Genomic DNA, 19,335 nt, shown 5'->3' with positions numbered 1-19,335 from the left:
ACCCTTCCTCCCAAAGGCTATTTTCCCATGTCCAGTTCTCCAGACAAATCTCCTGTTTCAATATTTTCTCATACATACCTCTCATCCAATTCTTCTGATCTAACATTAATATCTGCAAAAAGAAACAGAATTTATTGACAACATAGATTGTAGAAGAGAAATGCACCATAAGATACAACCAACATGGGATACTGTACAAATACATTAGGACAGAAATAGGAAAGGTGTAACTCTGTAGATGCTGTTGGATGGTAACTCCCGTCAGCCTAATGTCAGGGATCTTGGGAGTTGCAGTGTTTGGATTTGCTAAGTAGTCATGAATAGTTTATACCTTTGTATTTAGACAGTATTACATTATTCAGGACAACTACCAAGTTTAGTGTTAAAACCACAGCATAAGTCTATCACTAAAAAAGGACTGTGAGGACACTACTCTAAAATAAACCATTAAAGCATTGCAGGGCCAGCCCACATAATTTAAAAAGCCACACTTCAAATGCCTCTCATTAGATGATGAACAGCACAATCCTACAAACCTTAGTGACCCTACAATTATGTTTTACAAGGGCTCAACCATCCATCTGTGGCCATTAAGAAAAATGATTTATGCAACGCTCTCATGCCAAGCCTTTGTCTAGCTCTGTAAGGAATAGAGGTAAAACGGCACCTCATATGGGGGATTATGGAGGAGTAAGTATAATATTCTGCCCATTTCTTTTTAATATGCAAAGATCAGAGAAAGCAGAATGCAGAACAGAGGTAACAGCATAGGAAAGAACAATTTCCCAACCAGGCTCAACTTTACTATCTCACACAGATCCATGACACTTTCCTCAAATATGACTAAATGAAATGGCAAAGTCAGAAATGTTATGGAAGCAGAACTATTCCACATATCATGATGAAATGAGGCTACTATACAAAGAATGCTAACTAAAAATAGTAAGCAGCATGATTATAGAATAATCAACAAGTAGGGAATGGTACCAGAAGATGACTTTTTGATTCTGGGAAGGTTAGAAGCTGATGCTGAAGGAGAAGCAGAGGGTGTTTGCAAAGCAATGTAGTTAGTTTGAAATGATTCCGTTCCTAAACTCCTTTCCTCCTCTGTATAATTCTCCACAATCACACGGGTTGAATAGCGCTCTGTTTCAACAAAAGGATAATTGAAGCCAAATGAGTGCACATTGATTTTTAGAAGCAATAAAACACATTTTTACAATATGTTCAGAGGAGCAGCCGTGTGAATCTCTTGTAGCAAAAACAGGAAAGGGTCTTGTGACACTTACAAGGGTTTTTAAAAACAAAAATCCAGTGTTAATCATGCTCAGAGTTTACCCATTGAACTTAATGGACTTAAGTCTATTAAACTTACACAGATCTGCTCTGTGTGACTTAGGGTATTATCCAACTACCAAGTTCATTATGGGCATAAGCTTTTGTTGGCAATAGTCTCATTCAGATGCATGAAATGAACCAATACATTTATTAGGTCTTGAAGGTGTCATAAGACACTTCCTTATTTTTGCAGTATTTCGATACATTTGAAATATTTTACCCTTTCCCAATGCTCCCTACACTGTTTTATTCATTTCAAAATATTTTATCCAGCAAAACCTCTCCCCATCATCTCATCCTCACAAACTCCTACCATTCTCACCCTGAGCCCACATCCCTTCCACTCCTGCTGATGACAATTATTTTCAACTTTCCATAGATCAGCCGGTAGAACCAACAAGACCCACCTTCTTTGGTTACTTTAACACCTGGGGCAAAGAATGAGATGTCATCCTCTCCCGTACCTACATCTTCTACAGTGTCCACAACCTGAAAAAAAAGGAGAGAGATCACAAAGCCACACTTTAAACATAAATATCTCTCCAATCTTTAACACAGGCACAAAAAAGTTTTGAGCAGAAGGAAGCATATAAAACATAAACCTACCAGTTTCGTACTGCTAAATTCTTTTTCTATTCTTTCTGCCACGTTCTGTAGGGCCAGTAGCTGCCTATCCATTTCCTGTAGCTTGGCAGAAATGTGCTTTCTGCTCATTTTTCTGGCTAATGGTCCTGTGGAGGAAGCAGTGCTAAAATCCTCGTTCAGGAGGTTCATTGTTAGACGATCACCAGGAATCTCTGTTTCTGCTGGCTTGGGTGGCGCTTGGGGTGATTCCGTTTGAAGAAGATCTCCTTTGAATCAAAAAAGTGGGGAAAATGCTTTTTCATTAACTGCTAGAAACACAATATACAACAATGAACGCTACAGCTTTGCAGGAAGAACTTAAAGTGTGTTTTGAAGGGGTGCACATTCTCAGAGGAATTGTTCAATTAACAACATCAAAAGGATCCGGTTTTAAAAGTGAATATTTTGAAATAAAATGAAAATTGTTCACCTTCTATCTCAAATTCTTCAGGTGGAATTGTATTGGTAACAGATGCTGCCATGTGATGCAATTTTGCAGAAGTTGGGAATTCAGACTTCATAGGCTGAGTGGCAATGTGTTTTGGAACAGACTCAGAAATATCTGGCAAGTTTTTCAGAAGATCACCATCTTCTATATCAATCACATTGATAAACTTCCGTCCAGTCTAAACCGCATCAAAAAGACCAATATTAAATTAGTAAATGAAATTAGTGAACGACTCCCCCTTCAGTGGATGCATGAATATAACACACATGTTGTATCTATGTACTGCTGCATCAGCAGCACATATTTCTCATAACTTACCAAATCAGATGTAATATCAGATGAGGATTGTAAAGTCACATTTCCTGATTCAGCAGGGAAAGTAAGGTTCAAGTACACATCTGGTGGCAATGCCTGGGGAACACTTGCAGGTAAAAGCTCTGTGTGGAGAAAAAGAAATTGTTAAGTCACCATGGGCAGTAAATATCCAGGAATGCTGGAAAATATATTTGGACACAGTGGTAATAGGACTGATAAGAACATTGAAAACCTGAATATGCTATGACAGCAAGGTATTTTCCTCCTGTGCTGAGCAGTGGGGGTTAGTTACCATATTGTCTCCCGCATACCACTGGGCATGCTGGCTGAGGCTGATGGGAGCTGGAGTCCAGCAACACATGGAGAGCCACGGGTTCCCCAGCCCTGTACTACAAGTGGGAATGAGCCTCATGCGTCTCCCCCAGAAGAGGGATTCTGGCAGAGTTTACTTGACTGATGGTGCTCATTTCCATCAGAAAAACTTTAATTAGTTTTTCAAGGGCCTAGCTGCACTAGATGCAGCAAATGCATCATTGGATCGCTCAGTATTTCTTCCTTTTTTTTGGTTAAAAGCAACCACAGAGGACCTGTGATTCTGTTTGGAGCAGCAGCCCTGGGGGAGTGGGTTAACCCTTTACCTATCAAGACAAATACAGTGGTACCCCGGTTTAAGAACAGCCCTGTTGACGAACTATTTGGTTTATGAACTCCGCATCCAAATGGTGGAAGCGTGCCTCGGTTTCAGAACAGATTCGGTTTAAGAACGGACTTCAGGAATGGATTAAGTTCGTAAACCGAGGTACCACTGTAACTGCTTTCAAAGAGAGAAAAGACTGCTTTCAAAGACAGACAATTAAATGAGAAAGTTAAACCCTCTCCTCCACAAGCATGTTCTCAGCAGAAAACAACATGATGTGTGATGGGGAGTCCATTCGCTCTTAATCATAACATATGAAATACAAATACAAAATTTGCTCAAAAGTTTTTTTCTAAGGTCTTCACAGAAGGCAAATACTAAACATTAACTTCTTAGCTATCTTTGAAAAACAAATGACAATAAAAGAGGGTACATAAGTGAAAAGTGTTGGTTCATCAACATTTTTTTGCCAGTAAAAATCAACATGAACTTTCTGTCCATATTAACTGGGGGGCGGGGAACAGTCTCATACTATAGTCATATATGGATTCTAAATCAGTAAAATAAAGTTTCTAAAGGAAGATACAATGTACACATATAAAAAATCAACACGGACAGACTGATGGCACACCTGCTACAGACGCAGAAGCAGGAGTGATTGGTTGATTTTTACCAGATTCAAAAACGATTTCTTCTGAGATGGTCTGCATATCCTCAAAAGGTTTAACAACTTGATTGATAAAATAAAGAAAAGTCAAGATGAATCAATAGCAGGAAAGCACATTCTATTCTTTATTAAAATACAAGGATTTCAGAGGATATTTTAATAATTTGGCCTTAGGAGAGCAAGTGAATTACTTGAAGATTAATTTAAGATAAAAAGTTACAGATAGGTAGCCGTGTTGGTCTGCCATGGTCAAAACAAAATAAAAAAATTCCTTCCAGTAGCACCTTAAAGACCAACTGAGTTAGTTTTAGGTATGAGCTTTCGTGTGCATGCACACTTCTTCAGATACACTGAAACAGAAGTCACCGGACCTTTCTATATAGTGAGAAGGTGGGGAGGGGTATTACTCAGAAGGGTGGTGGGAATGGGTGATTGGCAGATAGCTGTGATGAGCCTGTTGACGACTCTTAACGACTGCAATAGGTCTAACAGGAAAAAGCAAGGGGTGAGAAGGTGAAAAATGGCTTTGTCATGTATAATGAGATAAGAATCCAATGTCTTTATTCAAACCAGGTCTCTCCATAGTTTTAAGTTTGGTGATAAGTTGCAATTCAGCAGCTTCTCTTTCCAGTCTATTTCTGAAATTCCTTTGTAATAGAACAGCTACTTTGAGATCTTGTATAGAATGTCCTGGGAGATTGAAGTGTTCTCCTACTGGTTTTTCTGTCTTGTGGTTCCTGATGTCGGATTTATGTCCATTTATTCTTTGGCGTAAGGTCTGGCCTGACCTTACGCCAAAGAATAAATGGACATAAATCCGACATCAGGAACCACAAGACAGAAAAACCAGTAGGAGAACACTTCAATCTCCCAGGACATTCTATACAAGATCTCAAAGTAGCTGTTCTATTACAAAGGAATTTCAGAAATAGACTGGAAAGAGAAGCTGCTGAATTGCAACTTATCACCAAACTTAAAACTATGGAGAGACCTGGTTTGAATAAAGACATTGGATTCTTATCTCATTATACATGACAAAGCCATTTTTCACCTTCTCACCCCTTGCTTTTTCCTGTTAGACCTATTGCAGTCGTTAAGAGTCGTCAACAGGCTCATCACAGCTATCTGCCAATCACCCATTCCCACCACCCTTCTGAGTAATACCCCTCCCCACCTTCTCACTATATAGAAAGGTCCGGTGACTTCTGTTTCAGTGTATCTGAAGAAGTGTGCATGCACACGAAAGCTCATACCTAAAACTAACTCAGTTGGTCTTTAAGGTGCTACTGGAAGGAATTTTTTTATTAAGATAAAAAGAAATTAAAGATAACTTTAAAGATACCTGGTTGGATCCAGAGGAGTCCCTTCAAGGACTCTCAGTTCAACAGATCTGCCTACTCATTTGCCAATTCTTCCTCCACCCTACAGCAAGGCTGGCTAACCTGTAGGGCATGCTTGGCTTCCCAAGCAGTTTCTGGTGTTCCTCAATTTATCTTATTAAAAAGCAATGCTGAGAAACTTTCCAAAATTATTTTTACCAGCAGGTGGCGCTATTGAACACCACACTGAATAGGCTGAACCCCATCCTCAGATCTCATAAACAAGGAGGGGACATTATAGTGCCACATTTTATTTTTCTAAGGGGCCCTTCTCCCTCTGGTGTGGTGCCCTTATTAGAATGTTTCAGAGATTCTTGGAAAACAGGAAGAAACTTGGCTACTGTGACAACAGGATGCTGGACTAGATGGGCCACTGGTCTGATCCAGCAGGTTAGTCTTGCATTCCTGAGTTCCTGTTTCCTCTCCTTCTAACAACAGCACCACAGATTTGTGCATGACACTGACATATGGTCCTTGGAGGGGCAGCAAACAATGTGGCCAATCTTCAAAAAAGGTTAGTTCCCTGCAACACCTCCCACACTATTCTCCAACACCCAGAGCAAATTTTTAGTCATCCCAGGAGACTTTGGGAAAAGTGGAACCCACCCAGAATGAACACATTTGAAAAAGAAACAAGCAAGCAAAAAAATCCAACATTTCATACAAACAGACTAAAAGAAAGCACACCTGTTACAGACGCAGAAGCAGTGGTGATTGGTTGATTTTTATCAGGTTCAGAAACTATTTCATCTGAGACAGTTTGTACATCTTGATGTGATTTATTAACTTGATTGGTAAGAAAAAAGTAAAATCAAGATCAATCAAGTAAGAAAAAAGTAAAATCAAGATCAATCAACAGAAAGGCAAAACAAAACATTGTTACTTATTAAAGGAGGGTTATTTCTGGTGGAAGGATCGAATGACTTGGTCTGAAGAGGACAAATTTCATACACAATGCTTAACATTGCAAAAAATTGATTGCCATTTCTTCCACAATTCTTAGGCTGTAATCCTAAACACACCTAGAAGTCACACTGAACTCAATGTGACTTAGTTCTGAGTAGACATGCATAGGATTATGCTGCTAGGAGATATTCTAATATAAATTAACTTAGAGGAAAGCAATTTAGCTGCAAATGCTAAAAGAGCAACAACATAACAATTTCCGGCAGGTTATTTTACCAGGATCTGTATTTGTAGAGGCATCTTGAAGATCTGCAATTCTTTTTCTTACAGAAGCTAAGTAATGTAGTCCTGCTGAAGAAATAACTGCCTCTGGGTCTAAGAGGGAGGAATACATAATTACTATCCACATCAAAATTAGTAGGGGAAGAAAACTATTTCAATAGCTTTTGCTAATTTCATTGTCTCAGCTGTACAATTAAAAATGAAGAAAACATAAAATTATATTTAATAATGATTAGAGAAACATTTTTGCATATGTAGGTGTGTTAGGTGAATCCTGCTCTTATATCCATTATAAATATAATCATATTTCTACAGATAGGAAACTGATGCCAGGAAATAGTGATTTATTTCAAAATGAATCCACAAAAGCAGTGAATGCATGTAAAGTTATGACTGACAATTCATTCCAAAGTTCTTTGTACCTACTAGATCATGCTAAATATCACTGTCATTCAAGATGAATACCACAGGTTGTTTTCCATCTTACTCCTATTCAGAGCAGGCCAATAGAAATTACCGCATTTTTGCTCTATAAGACGCACCAGACCATAAGACGCACCTAGTTTTTTGGAAGCGGAAAACAAGGAGAAAAAAATTCTGAATCCCATAAGCCAGGACAGCCAGTGGGATCGCTGCGCTACGATCCCGCTGGCTGTCCTGGCTTCTTGCTTAGCCGCGCGCAGCCTCTCCCAGGCAAGGGGAGCCTTCATCCCCTGCCTGGGAGAGGCTGCATGCGGCTAAGGCTCCCCAAAGAGCCGTGCTCCCTTTAAAGAGCGTGCAGAGTGTGTGTGCGGCTCTTGGGGGCTTTTCCCCGAGGAGGGAGAAGGGCAGTTCTTCCACACGGCGCTTTAAAGGGAGCACTGAGCAGAGCCTCCCGCCTGCATTCGCTCCATAAGACACACACACATTTCCCCTTACTTTTTAGGAGGAGAAAAGTGTGTCTTATAGAGCGAAAAATACGGTAACAGGTATGACTAAATTCATTCATTTCAATGGATCTACTCTAAGTAGGACTTAATTGGATACAACCTCATATTTCAATAGAATGGACAGGTCATAACTGGATCTTCCATTTTTAACAGTTTTGTTGAAATACTCACTCAGTAAGGAGCCACCATCATTGAGGTCATAGCTGAATTCTGTTTGATTATCCTGACAGAAGAATAAATATGATTAAATTCATATAGGTTCAACTGCTGCTAACATATTTCAAGATACTAATATTATTTCAATACAGTATGCTTAAATAAGAAACAGATAAGTGTGCAACTCCTTTTGATTAAGAGATCATACATGGTTTTCTATAACTTTCTTACAAATTATTATTTTAAATTCAATTTGCTTCTGTGATTCCCATCATCGTTTTAAAATACACCTAGGAAGCATCTGAGGGAGGGAAATTAAATAGGTTTTGTTCTGATTAGTCCATCCTATCTGGAAGATCTACTGGATACACAATTGAAAAAATATGTATGTTAACATTGCTTACTTCATAGAGTCTTATAATTGTTCTGCCAGAGTATAATAATAATAATTTTATTATTTATACCCTGCTCATCTGGCTGGGTTTCCCAGCTGGGCTGTTCTGTTGGCTGAGCTGTTTTGTCTATATGCCTTCCCTTTTTCTTTATCCAGAGTTAACTTTAACAGGTCGGCATCCAAGTTTGTCTTTGTCTCCTACTCAGAATAGGCAGGAACATGTGGGGCTACCTTTGAAGGTGACCCGGAAACTACAACTAATCCAGAATGTGGCAGCTGGACTGATGACTGGGAGTGGCCACCAAGACCACACAGCACCGGTCCTGAAAGACCTACATTGGCTCCCAGTATGTTTCCGAGCACAATTCAAAGTGCTGGTGTTGACCTTTAAAGCCCTAAATGGCCTCGGCCCAGTATACCTGAAGGAGCGTCTCCACCCCCATCATTCAGCCTGAGATCCAGCCCCAAGGGCCTTCTGGCAGTTCCCTCCATGTGAGAAGTAAGGTTACAGGGAACCAGGCAGAGGGCCTTCTTGGTAGTGGCACCTGGCCTGTGGAACGCCCTCCCATCAGATGTGAAGGAAATAAACAACTATCTGACTTTTAGAAGACATCTGAAGGCAGCCCTGCTTAGGGAAGTTTTTAATGTTTGATGTTTTATCGTGTTTTTAATATTCTGTTGGGAGCCGCCCAGAGTGGCTGGGGAAACCCAGCCAGATGGGCGGGGTATAAATAATAATTATTTATTATTATTATTATTATTATTATTATTATTATTATTATTATTATTATTATTTCTTGGCTCTGGAGGTGCTACCCTTGCTTCCTTTTCTGCCCTGCCCAGGATCAGACCTATTATCATATCAGTGTCATTTCTGCTCAGAATTTAGCTGCTCTTTTCTCACTATGAGACTCTATACTTAATCTGTATAGTTTTTTGTGTTGCTGTTGTTGTTGTTGTTAACCTTTTCACTAGCTGCACATATCTCTTGTTCTCCCTTCGTCTGCTCCAGAGCCGTTATTGGCAGGACAATGTCACCTGAAACCTAAGGAAAAGAAATGCAGACATGTTCACATGGGTGGTAGCTCAGGCAGACCTATTTACTGAGCATTTGTGCTGATTTGTTAGCAGGGAGGTTATATGACAATAAGCTTTGAACCTGATTTCCTCACAGGGTCTTCAAGTTAGTCATTCATTCATCCTACACTTTTCAGTGAATTTTCTCGTTACTTTCCTAACCACAAAAAGCCTGTTTCTTTTTTATAGTGGATTTGTTGCGCTAGGGCAAAAGAGCACTTCAATTGTGCAAATCTAAATCCCCCACTATGTGCTTGAATCTCTCTTGCTGAATACCGACAGCTTGGAAGTGCTCATTAAAGCAAATAATACAGTCAACAATATAATTATGAGTCAGAATTGCTGTATCACTGTACCTTTGCTTGCTCTACAATATCAGCTGAAACAACGGAGCCATCTTGTTGAAAAGTCACAGTTGCTTTCTTCCTTTCTTGCTTCTCTTTGATCTGTTTCTTGACACGCCTCCTCTGCCTATTATTACATTAGCATTTTAACAACATTCTGATAATTTTCTCTTTGTATTTAGGCAAATAGCAAAGTCCATCAACTGAGCAACCTAGGGATGGCACTAGTGTCAAAGGACTTGCAGAAAATACAAATACCACCTGGTAAGTCTCTTTATATGTCCAGGTGTTCCCTGAGAATGGACTCATCTGAAAACAGCAGCAGGCAGCTGGGAAGTGGCTGTTTTATTTACTTTTACCGCTTAACACCACAGTACAACAGAGATACAAATAATTAATTTTGTGTCTCAAGAGCATGTTTAAAAGAAGGAAGCAAAAATGGGCAAGTTATACACACTCAAATGACCATGAAACTGGACCACAAGACCCTGCCTGCCTCTCCCTGTGGTGTTTTGCACGGTGAATTGTGCCTATGGAGAATTACTGTGAGTAGTTCCTCTCCAGGCTCATTAGGGATCAGAGACAATTCCCACACTTTTAAGAAGCAGGGAACTTGTGGGGCTGAAGCCTCCTTCTTTAAAACAAAACATGTAAAATAACAAAAGAGAAACAAGACTGATGCTTAAGCTTGGTGGGCTAAAAGGAACAAGAGACAGCAAACCAGAGTTTATGAAGTTTCTGTGGATCCTAATCCAGACTAAAGTCAGCTTGCTATCTTGCCTCTGATTTGGCAGAAGAAACCCCCGTTTCTGAACGTTCACCAAAACTGATATGATCACATTTAGATAGCTTGGTATGATCAGTACTATTTGTTCTTACCTTTTTTTATTATTCATATCTTGTCTCACTTCACGCGGTTTAAAGTTAGCTTTTAATAACTGAATCTTTTCAGGATGGTCTTTAACCCCAATGTGGGGGACTTGGACAACCTGGCGGCTTTGCTCAAATGCAATGAGATTCTGAAGTGGGATGAGTTTTGGTGTTTGAAACTGTTTAGGAAAGAAAGCAGAATTTGATAATTATGTGAATAATATATTTTTCCCAAATTGGATGATGACCTTGAAAAGCAAAAGAGGTCAGACTCTGATAATACTGAAAGACGTTCAAATTCCACTAATGTAAATGAAAACAACAATCAAAGAAAGGAAGGAGGAATGTTTATTAAGACATACTTAATTCTTATGCATACTTAATTCTTTTAAAGCAGAGATGGAGACTCTGTGCCCCTCCAGATGTTGCTGGATTCCAGCTCCCATCAGTCACATCTAGAGGGCCACCAATTCCCCATCCCTGTTTTTTAAAGGAAAGGTTAAATTATTTAATTAAAATATTTGTTATTTCTTAAGTTGATTTCCTCCAAAGGATGCCCAGCAGCAAACAGTTCAGTAATAAAAATACAAATGAAAATAAAAAACGTAACATCTAAAAACAACAAAACATATAAAACATCCGAAGCAAATTTCAGAATGGATATAACCAAATCATGTGACCGAAACAGAAAAACTTTCAAAAGATATCTTTATGCATGCTTATATAGAATCAATTACCTTGGTGAGTGGAGGTAAATTAGTGTAAAGCAATGGCATTCCTGTCTGCGAAAAGGGGTCTATGGAATCAAAGTTCTTTTCCGAAAGTTTAGCAGGCGGCATAGTGGATGGATGCTTGTATTGTGAGTAGGGCTTCAGATAAAGCAAAGGAATTGGTGCAAATTTTTGGTAAGTTTTATGCAAGGGAATTCCATTGTCAACCAGTGGCTTCTCTGCCTTTAGATGTGCATGAAGGTGTTGAGAAGGCGCCATATTTTCTTTTTTCTCATATTCATCCAAATTAACATGGTTGGAATGACCCTTATTTACAGTTTCTGACCAACGGCCTGCCTGATCATAGTTGTTCAAATTTAGGTGTTCTGTTGTTCCTTTGTACTCTGGCATCTGTACACCTTGAGGACTCTTCACCAGAGGAGGAGGTACACCCCAGGCTTCTCTTTGTTTTGGGAATGGTCCATTGAAAACTTTTGGGGTTTTTACTGGGCAGATATTGAGCGGCTGGAACTGAAAGTCAGGTTTAAGTTTAAGCAAAGGAAGCCCAGTTGCATTATTTACGGGTTTTGAAACTGGAATAAGCTTAGGTATCTTCTCAGCATTTAGGGAGACTGATAATAAAGGTAATGGTCTGGCTGGAACCTGATGAAGCAAGTTTTGAAATGGTGGAATCTGGCTTGTTCCAATGGTCTGGCCCTCTGGCAAGCTTGAAGAATCACTGATGTGCAGTGGATTCTAAATGAGAGAAAAATATACTGTCACAAGTTGAAGAGACATTGGGTTAATGTAGTAGATGAAGACCCTAAATGAATTATAACTTTACATTTAAAAGGGCAACTCTCTACTTACTGAAGTATCTCCATTATGGCTTTGATAATGCAAGCTGTTTTTCTCCTGGGAATTGGTGTTTTTCTTAGTGACATCACTACTGTTTTCTAGAGTTGTCATCTCTTTTACTGGCAAGTCATATGTTACAAGTTTTGGAGGAGTCCTATTGACATCAGTGCCGCCAGTGTTTGAAGCCTGGTTTCTTCCCAACTGAAAGGACTGTGATTGCTGCATCTGCTGTGACATATTTGGCAAGTTGGCAAATGATGATCCTACTACTTGCATGAGGCTCATAAAGTTGATCTGCTGCAGCTAGAATATAAACCAAAATCATGACTAAAAAAACCCACGACTTCATAATATTCTTATTCTATTGCATTGACTCAGCAAAGTGCAGTTATCTAGGAAGGCAAAAGTTTCTATATTTTAGTGAAATAATGCCAGCTGAATAATACCAAGCATTCTGCTCAGGAAGATCATATTTCACAAGCACAGTTTTGTCCTGCGCAATTATTGCAAGTACTTTATTGTAGATGCAGAATTTTCACCAATATATGAATAAATGAATCAGTACACAGTCTTGCTCAACGGATCATCTCAAGTCACATCAGACTCCCACAATGCTCAGAAACGCCTCCTTCATGTGCATAGTTAAACCTCAGTTGTCAAACGTAATCCGTTCCGGATGCCCGTTCAGCTTCCAAAACATTCAACAACTGAGGCGCCACTTCCGATTGGTTGCAAGAGCTTCTTGCACTCAAGCGGAAGCCCCATCGGAAGTTCAGCTTCTGAAAAACATTTGAAAATCAGAGCATTTATTTCCGGGCTTTTGGCGTTCAGGAGCCGAAACGTTCCAAAACCTCAGGAGCCGAGGTTTGACTGTACTTAAAGTGTGGAGTGTACCCATTCGCCCCACTCCCAAGTGGGCTGCCGCCAGCTCTAACCCAACCTCTTAACATTCAGCAGAGCATTGGAAAGAAGTTCCTATGTGCATAAAGCTGAAAGTGCCTACAGGGAACCCTGATCCCATAGGATTCATGCAAATGCACAAAGCACAGGCAAGTATTGCAAGGACAGTAGCCACAGTCCCCCTCCCTGCATCAAACAAATATGTGGGGAGGCGAGTATTTGAACCCCCATCTGTGTCTGCCCCAGAAGCTGCTGGAGTACCATATGTAACCCCCTTTGAGGAACAACATGATGAATTAGTGAAATGTACACAAACAAACAAGGAACTTCTTCTGCTATAAGTGTTTCAGACATGTCCCCCAGAAAAATTCTAGCAGGCTCTGGAGCACTTTTTCATAATGAATATTATTTACCTGAACCAATTTAAACATTTCATCTTGCATCATTTGCCTAACAGCATCTGAAATGTTTGGTGGTTGTTCCATCGGTAAAGTAGTGTTAACTTCGTTCTTTGGAACAAGAGGACTACTTGGAAGAACACTTGACACTGCAGTGAAAGAAGCCCGTTCATCTGAGACCGCAAGCTGTACACTGCAAAAGCAGAGGGAAAATATACCTGAGACAAACTAACTTGTAAAATACCTAGATTCTGATCACTTCACATAAATACTCCTAATCTGATATAGTGTTTGCCCCCAATCTTTCTACTGCTGGAGACAGTAACTATGGCCATTTACAGGAATATAAAGATGTGGCTAAGAGTTTTGTTTTGTCTGACAGCTTGTCATTTGCATACTTAACACAGTAGACTAGGAAATATTTTTAGTGATTTTTCTCATTAACAATTAGAAATGTGCTTATAAATATACAATACCATGCTGTCTTTTATAGACTCAAAATGGCTAATAGCTTTTTCTTTAAAGCATATTATCTACAAAATTGCTACTTTAATCAACCACTGTGAAAAAGACAGAAAAAGTAGGCTGTACTTAAGATACTTGATCCTTAATGCTGGTAAGACATGAGATGTTAAATGAATATTGACACAAGGAAATGGAGTTCAATTTGGAATTTAGTATTAGTAGTACTTCCTAGAATACCTAGCAGTTCCTTAAACATCTACCAACCTAAAATCAAGCATAGTTCCTCTTTAGAATGTGTGGGCTGGTAGACTCAATCCTCTGCCTTGAGTGCCACTGACATGGAAAAGCAGGTTATCTGACTGAACCCTTATGAATCCAGGCTCAAAAGTAAACTGAATTGCTCAGCCATTACCTGTATGCAGTACCAGACAATGGGTTGCAAAACATATGAAGCAGCCAGCGTATCTTTAATTATAACTTCAACTTTTCACATGAAATGGCCAAAAGTGTTATTAGAGATTAAGGTGACAGATGACCTTATGCTATGCCTAATATTTAAAAAGAGCTTCTTAGTTTCTTTTGCCTAGTAGTTTCTGACTTCATTTCAGGGCAAAATGAGCATGGAGTGTTACTGGGAGTTGTCTCGCATTTTGTATGGTAAATACTGTAGAGAGAAAAAATATATCAGGATTTTTTCATCACATTAGGTATCTTGATTTGAATGCATGTCAATTATTTTAAGAGAAGTTATACTTCTTTATTCCTTTGATCCTACTTAAAACACAAGCGGCCAATTCAGAGGGTGCTTGCTGGCCCCACATATTCAAGTGGGGGTGGAATGTCTGAATTATGTCATATACTCATAAAAGCTGGCCTGCTTTGTTGGATCAAATGAAGTAGTTCTGTTCAGACTAGTGCAACTGAATTTCTCCTCCATCTTTTCCCTCTGTAACCTCCCTAATTCTCTTCTAGGTTGCCACCCACTCCACTGCCAAAGCTCTGAAGACAATTTTGGGAGAGACACAGGGAGAGGAAGTTCTGTTGGCAGAGTGGAAGTCCTTGCACAAATAGAAGGACTGCAACTTTCACCGCAACATCTGAAGAAAAGTGACACAATATGGTGTCCCAGGAAATAGAATTACTGAAAGTTCTAATAAAATCAGAGGAAGGGGAAGAGGAGGGAAGGGAATCTCCACGAGATACAGTTCTTTGTACAAATTAACTGGATTTTTTTGGACTGGGGCCATTGCAAACAAGGAAGTGACCAATGGCCAAGATACCAAAGCAAAAAGGCTTTTGAGCACCCTTCCAATAATTTTTGTGCTAGGTTGTTTTTTCAAAAAAGTTTAGTTTAGATTCATGTAAATCTGCAGGAGTCTGATAAAACTAAACTGCTCTTTTAAGTAGTACATCCTTTTCTTTGATGATGAATTTAATGTCAGGTATCTAAACTTCCCTTAAACTAGAATAGAGTTAAAGCACAATTTTATTTTATTTTATTTTAAATTAAGGATATAATTTCTCTCACTTATCCAGCTTGGTAAATTTTTCCTCCAATGTTTCCGTCAATGGATCTTCTTGTGGATATTCAACATCTGATACAGACGGCTGCTGTAATTAAAAAAAAGGCTTTTAAGTGCATTTAGCATGTCAGCATGTAATTGCCTTACAGAAACATCTTATTTAAATCTATACAGTCCAATGGTGACTGCTTGGATCCTTATGGCTTCCGCTGATGAGTGCTCAGCACTAGAAATGTGTCTGGTTTTCTTTGTTACTAGTGGTGGGGAAATTCTTAAGACCTGCTTCAAGACCCAGAAGGAGCAGAAAAAGATGGTGAGGGTGGAGTGGGAAAAGGAGGAGCTGCTGAGGTAAAAAATGAGCTTTTTGGTTTTATACGGTTAAATGGAAAATATCCAGGTAAAACTCAGGAGAGAGAGAGAAAACAGAAGGTAAGGTGAAGATCCCAAGGAGGATGTGCTCTGAGCTGACACAGGAAACAGATTGAGCCTCAACAGGCAGAAAAGAGCAAAGACTTTGAAGTTTAGGTATTATTTGTTTGCAAGCTTTAGGGCATGCAATGCAACCTGCTTAGAGACCTCTGGCAACCATAAGAGAATGTGCACGTTCAAGTGAATATATTTTACTCATTGCTGTGGTAACTTGCCTCTTTCTTTCGTTGTACCGATTTAATGCTGACAGAAATGGTAGGGCTCTTTGAAACTGCAAACGGATCTTCATGCTCTTTAAAATAAAAGGCACATCAAGAGAAACTAAATCACTATGGGAACAATCCAGTCTATTGCCATCCCTTCCCAGCTGTAAACACCCCTGCTCCATGCAGATTATCAAGTGATTATCCCTTAAAAGTGTGTATATTTCAAGGCCAGTGGGATCTGCTACAAAATATCCTAAGAAGAGTACTCTTCTTAGGCCTGGAGCAGGAACTTGGTAGTACTGTTCTGGCTGCTTGTGGGATAGGGTGTTTCAGGAGTGGGGAAGGAATAAAGAGCACTTCCTATTTTCCTTCCAGCTCTCCCAAGCCTTCCCCTCAAACCTACTGTACAGTGATATACTGGGAGCAGGGGCATATCGTTCTGAAAAAGACACTAACCCCCCACTACCATTTACTAGAAACTGCCAAGGGCTTCCTCTGCCCTTTATTTTCCTTCATTCCACTTCCTTTTAACTGACATATGAACAATATGTGCCTCCAATTGCTCTCAGCCACGTTTTATATTTTCATAATGGTTGCAGGGAACACCTGAAAGTGCTGTGAGAGCCACTATTTGTAAGCAACTGGCTTAGACTTTAACTATAGATAAAAAGCATAGCTAGAGGCTGAATATTAGAGTATGAATTCTGGAGAAACAGCAGGCTTTTGTGTTATTCTAGCAGTTTTACTAGTTTAAGCACATATATAGGTATTTGTTACAGGAAGGCATTGTATTAAAATTTGTGTAAAATAGCAACGTAATATTATGTATGTGGATATTTGTAGAATTAAAAGGTAAAGGACCCCTGACAGTTCAGTTGCGAATGACTCTGGGGTTGCGGCGCTCATCTCGCTTTACTGGTTGAGGGAGCCGATGTTTGTCCACAGACAGTTTTTCGGGGTCATGTGGACAGTATGACTAAGCCGCTTCTGGCAAAACCAGAGCAGTGCACGGAAACACCGTTTACCTTCCCGCCGGAGCGGTACCTATTTATCTACTTGCACTTTGACATGCTTTTGAACAGCTAGGTTGGCAGGAGCTGGGACAGAGCAACGGAGCTCACCCCGTTGCAGGGATTTGAACCGCCGACCTTTCGATCGGCAAGTCCAAGAAGGCTCAGTGGTTTAGACCACAGCGCCACCTGCGTTAAAAAGAAATAATTATTTTAATTAATTTAAATTTAACTAACCTTCATTTTCAGATGTCACATCTTCATTTGATATGTATCCCCCTATTTCTTCTGTCAGAAGTTTGACAGGATTTCTTTCTTCAATCTCCACACCACGTGTCAAAGGATGATCCTTGAAATTGATTTCTTTCTTCTCAGACTGCTTTTCATGTAAGGTCCTATACATGGGAAAAAATTGCAAGAACTGAAGACTTCAGACTGTAGACAGCCTTTCTTAGCATCATGCTCCAGCTCCTGACATTCTAAGCTCTTACATGAGACTGAACAATTATTACCCTGAAAGACTTTCAAAAGGTTCGCCAAAGGCATGTCCATCTTGGATACCAACTGGAGTCCCAACTGATGGAGAATAGCCTGTATCCACACTGATGTCTTTCTCTAGTTTGGTTCTAATAGCTGAAGTACTTGCATACTGTTTGTGTCGTTTCTAAACACAAAACAAAACAGAACACACATATAATTTCTATGTAAATACATGACTAGCAATAACGTTTCATCACCAGCAATGCCCCACAATCTCTCTCTATATATTAATGCCTTTATCTAGCAAGGAAGATCTGCCTGTCTAAGGAGAATGGTGAGCATGCAACCAATTTGGATCCACAGAACTGGATGTGGACTTCTGATATAGATTCCCCTCTGTGGCATTAACAGTGGAGTACAACTTGCTATATGCTACTAGATCTAGATAGAGTTTGAAGTTGATGTCCCTCCCATACCAAATTTGTTCCTGCGAGCATGTTAAGCGTATCAAACTTGTTCTTTATACAAGGCTTTGCTCTACTTAGTTATTATTAAACTTCTCAAATTAAATGCAAAGCAATGAGTTCAATGGCCAAATTGTTCATACAGTATGGTATTTAGATACATTAGAAATATTACATGTCAAAACTTTAATTACATAAATACCATAGCCCTAGTATTTCTCACTCAGGTCTTCAAGGCAGTCAAAGTGCATCACAGAAAGAACTTGTATGTTTATGGAATGTCTGTGATCTCCTAGCAACGGAACTATAGGCAGTTACTTCACATTCTAAACACTCAGCCAGCATAAAAGCATGTTATGCAATCAACAACAAAGAAAGTATGATAGCATTTGCTATAAGTATTTTGAATTATATTTCAACACTGAGGCAGAACTATCTACAGTGCATTCACCTAAAATACGTCTCTCATGAAATATGTGATTATCCACATTGTCTCCTAAAGATACAGCTGAACATTATAGTATTTTCATGTTCCTCATCCCTGTTGCTGACTCCACTTTACTTTTTTATAAACAATTCTAGAATCCTGGAATTGTTGGATTAATAGATTTGGCAGGTCAGCAAAGATAATCTAATCCAACCTCCTGCAGTGCAGGAATCTCAACTACAGCATCCATGAGAGATGGCCACACAACCTCTGCTTCAAAACATCCATGGAAGGAGAGTCCATCACCACTTTCAATAGGGTCCTATTCCACTTTCTAACAGCTCTTACTGTCAGAAAGTTCTTTCTGATGTTCAGTCAGCATGTGTTGCCTTGTGCTACTCTCTCAAGATGGAACAGGGCTTAATACATGCAACTGGGAACATACAAGAACATTGTACAGACAGTTTAGCACATCATAATTTTCTACCACTCCTGGGGGGTGGGGAATTGTATCCATATTTCCAACACATCACAAGAACAGTGTGCCCTAGTTGCTCCAAGTGGTTGCCGACTGGACAATTAGAAGTCAGCTCATTGTGGGATCTGGTAGGAGTGTGGATTCTGAAAATGACCCATGTCCGATTCGTACATCAGTGCAGGAAATGCAAGACTGATGAGTCTGCTTCATGAGTCACATTTTATAAATTCATCCCCCATCCCGACACAGAAATGAGTACAACTGAGTTCAGTGTTGTTTACTCCCAAGAAAGTGTGAATAGGTTTGCAGCCTAAATATGGCACAGTGTGGAACAAATAATAAATTAAAGACCCCCAACTACACCACAGCTTAGAAAGTGTTTTTCCCCCTTAATACATACAAAAAGTTGGGGAGAAGTCTGAGTGACTGTATACATTGTTGCTCACAATGGATATTATTAATGAGATTCTTACATTTGGGAGATTCTTACATTTGGGAGAAGTTACATTTAAAATAAGATAAAGAGTGCAAATATTCCCAAGGCAAGTATTTGGAGCTAGGAAATGTCCACTCTAAATTTGTGGTCTTTCTGTATCCAGATTTTATTTGTACATTGATGCA

The 19,335-nt window shown here is 39.5% G+C and overlaps 1 protein-coding gene across 7 annotated transcripts in view; it reads right to left on the bottom strand.

Moving 5' to 3' along the window:
* CPLANE1 (ciliogenesis and planar polarity effector complex subunit 1) overlaps window positions 1-19,335 on the bottom strand; it is a 50,474-nt gene that overhangs the window by 6,263 nt on the left and 24,876 nt on the right. The window contains exons 1-22 of one of the 7 annotated variants that reach the window (XM_081881313.1): window positions 18,012-18,097; window positions 17,378-17,529; window positions 17,103-17,260; window positions 15,865-15,941; window positions 15,226-15,308; window positions 14,281-14,361; window positions 13,248-13,425; window positions 11,947-12,237; window positions 11,104-11,832; window positions 10,376-10,545; window positions 9,509-9,623; window positions 9,040-9,120; window positions 7,697-7,748; window positions 6,591-6,689; window positions 6,096-6,194; window positions 3,994-4,092; window positions 2,729-2,847; window positions 2,393-2,588; window positions 1,945-2,189; window positions 1,746-1,827; window positions 988-1,146; window positions 79-112 (exon numbers count right to left, since the gene is read on the bottom strand). In XM_081881313.1, coding sequence (XP_081737439.1) covers window positions 79-112; window positions 988-1,146; window positions 1,746-1,827; window positions 1,945-2,189; window positions 2,393-2,588; window positions 2,729-2,847; window positions 3,994-4,092; window positions 6,096-6,194; window positions 6,591-6,689; window positions 7,697-7,748; window positions 9,040-9,120; window positions 9,509-9,623; window positions 10,376-10,545; window positions 11,104-11,832; window positions 11,947-12,237; window positions 13,248-13,425; window positions 14,281-14,361; window positions 15,226-15,308; window positions 15,865-15,941; window positions 17,103-17,260; window positions 17,378-17,529; window positions 18,012-18,014 — 3,302 coding nt within the window. In that variant the 5' untranslated portion in view covers window positions 18,015-18,097. Of the gene's footprint in view, window positions 1-78; window positions 113-987; window positions 1,147-1,745; window positions 1,828-1,944; window positions 2,190-2,392; window positions 2,589-2,728; window positions 2,848-3,993; window positions 4,093-6,095; window positions 6,195-6,590; window positions 6,690-7,696; window positions 7,749-9,039; window positions 9,121-9,508; window positions 9,624-10,375; window positions 10,546-11,103; window positions 11,833-11,946; window positions 12,238-13,247; window positions 13,426-14,280; window positions 14,362-15,225; window positions 15,309-15,864; window positions 15,942-17,102; window positions 17,261-17,377; window positions 17,530-18,011; window positions 18,098-19,335 lie in introns of those variants that run through there. The other 6 variants (XM_081881307.1, XM_081881309.1, XM_081881308.1 and 3 more) reach the window with 6 other exon arrangements.

This window comes from Podarcis erhardii, assembly GCF_964252035.2.
Source record: "Podarcis erhardii genome assembly, chromosome: 11".
Classification (NCBI taxonomy): Eukaryota; Metazoa; Chordata; class Lepidosauria; order Squamata; family Lacertidae; genus Podarcis; species Podarcis erhardii.
Note: the sequence above shows the minus strand (reverse complement) of the source record. Positions and strands in the feature narration are given on the sequence as shown.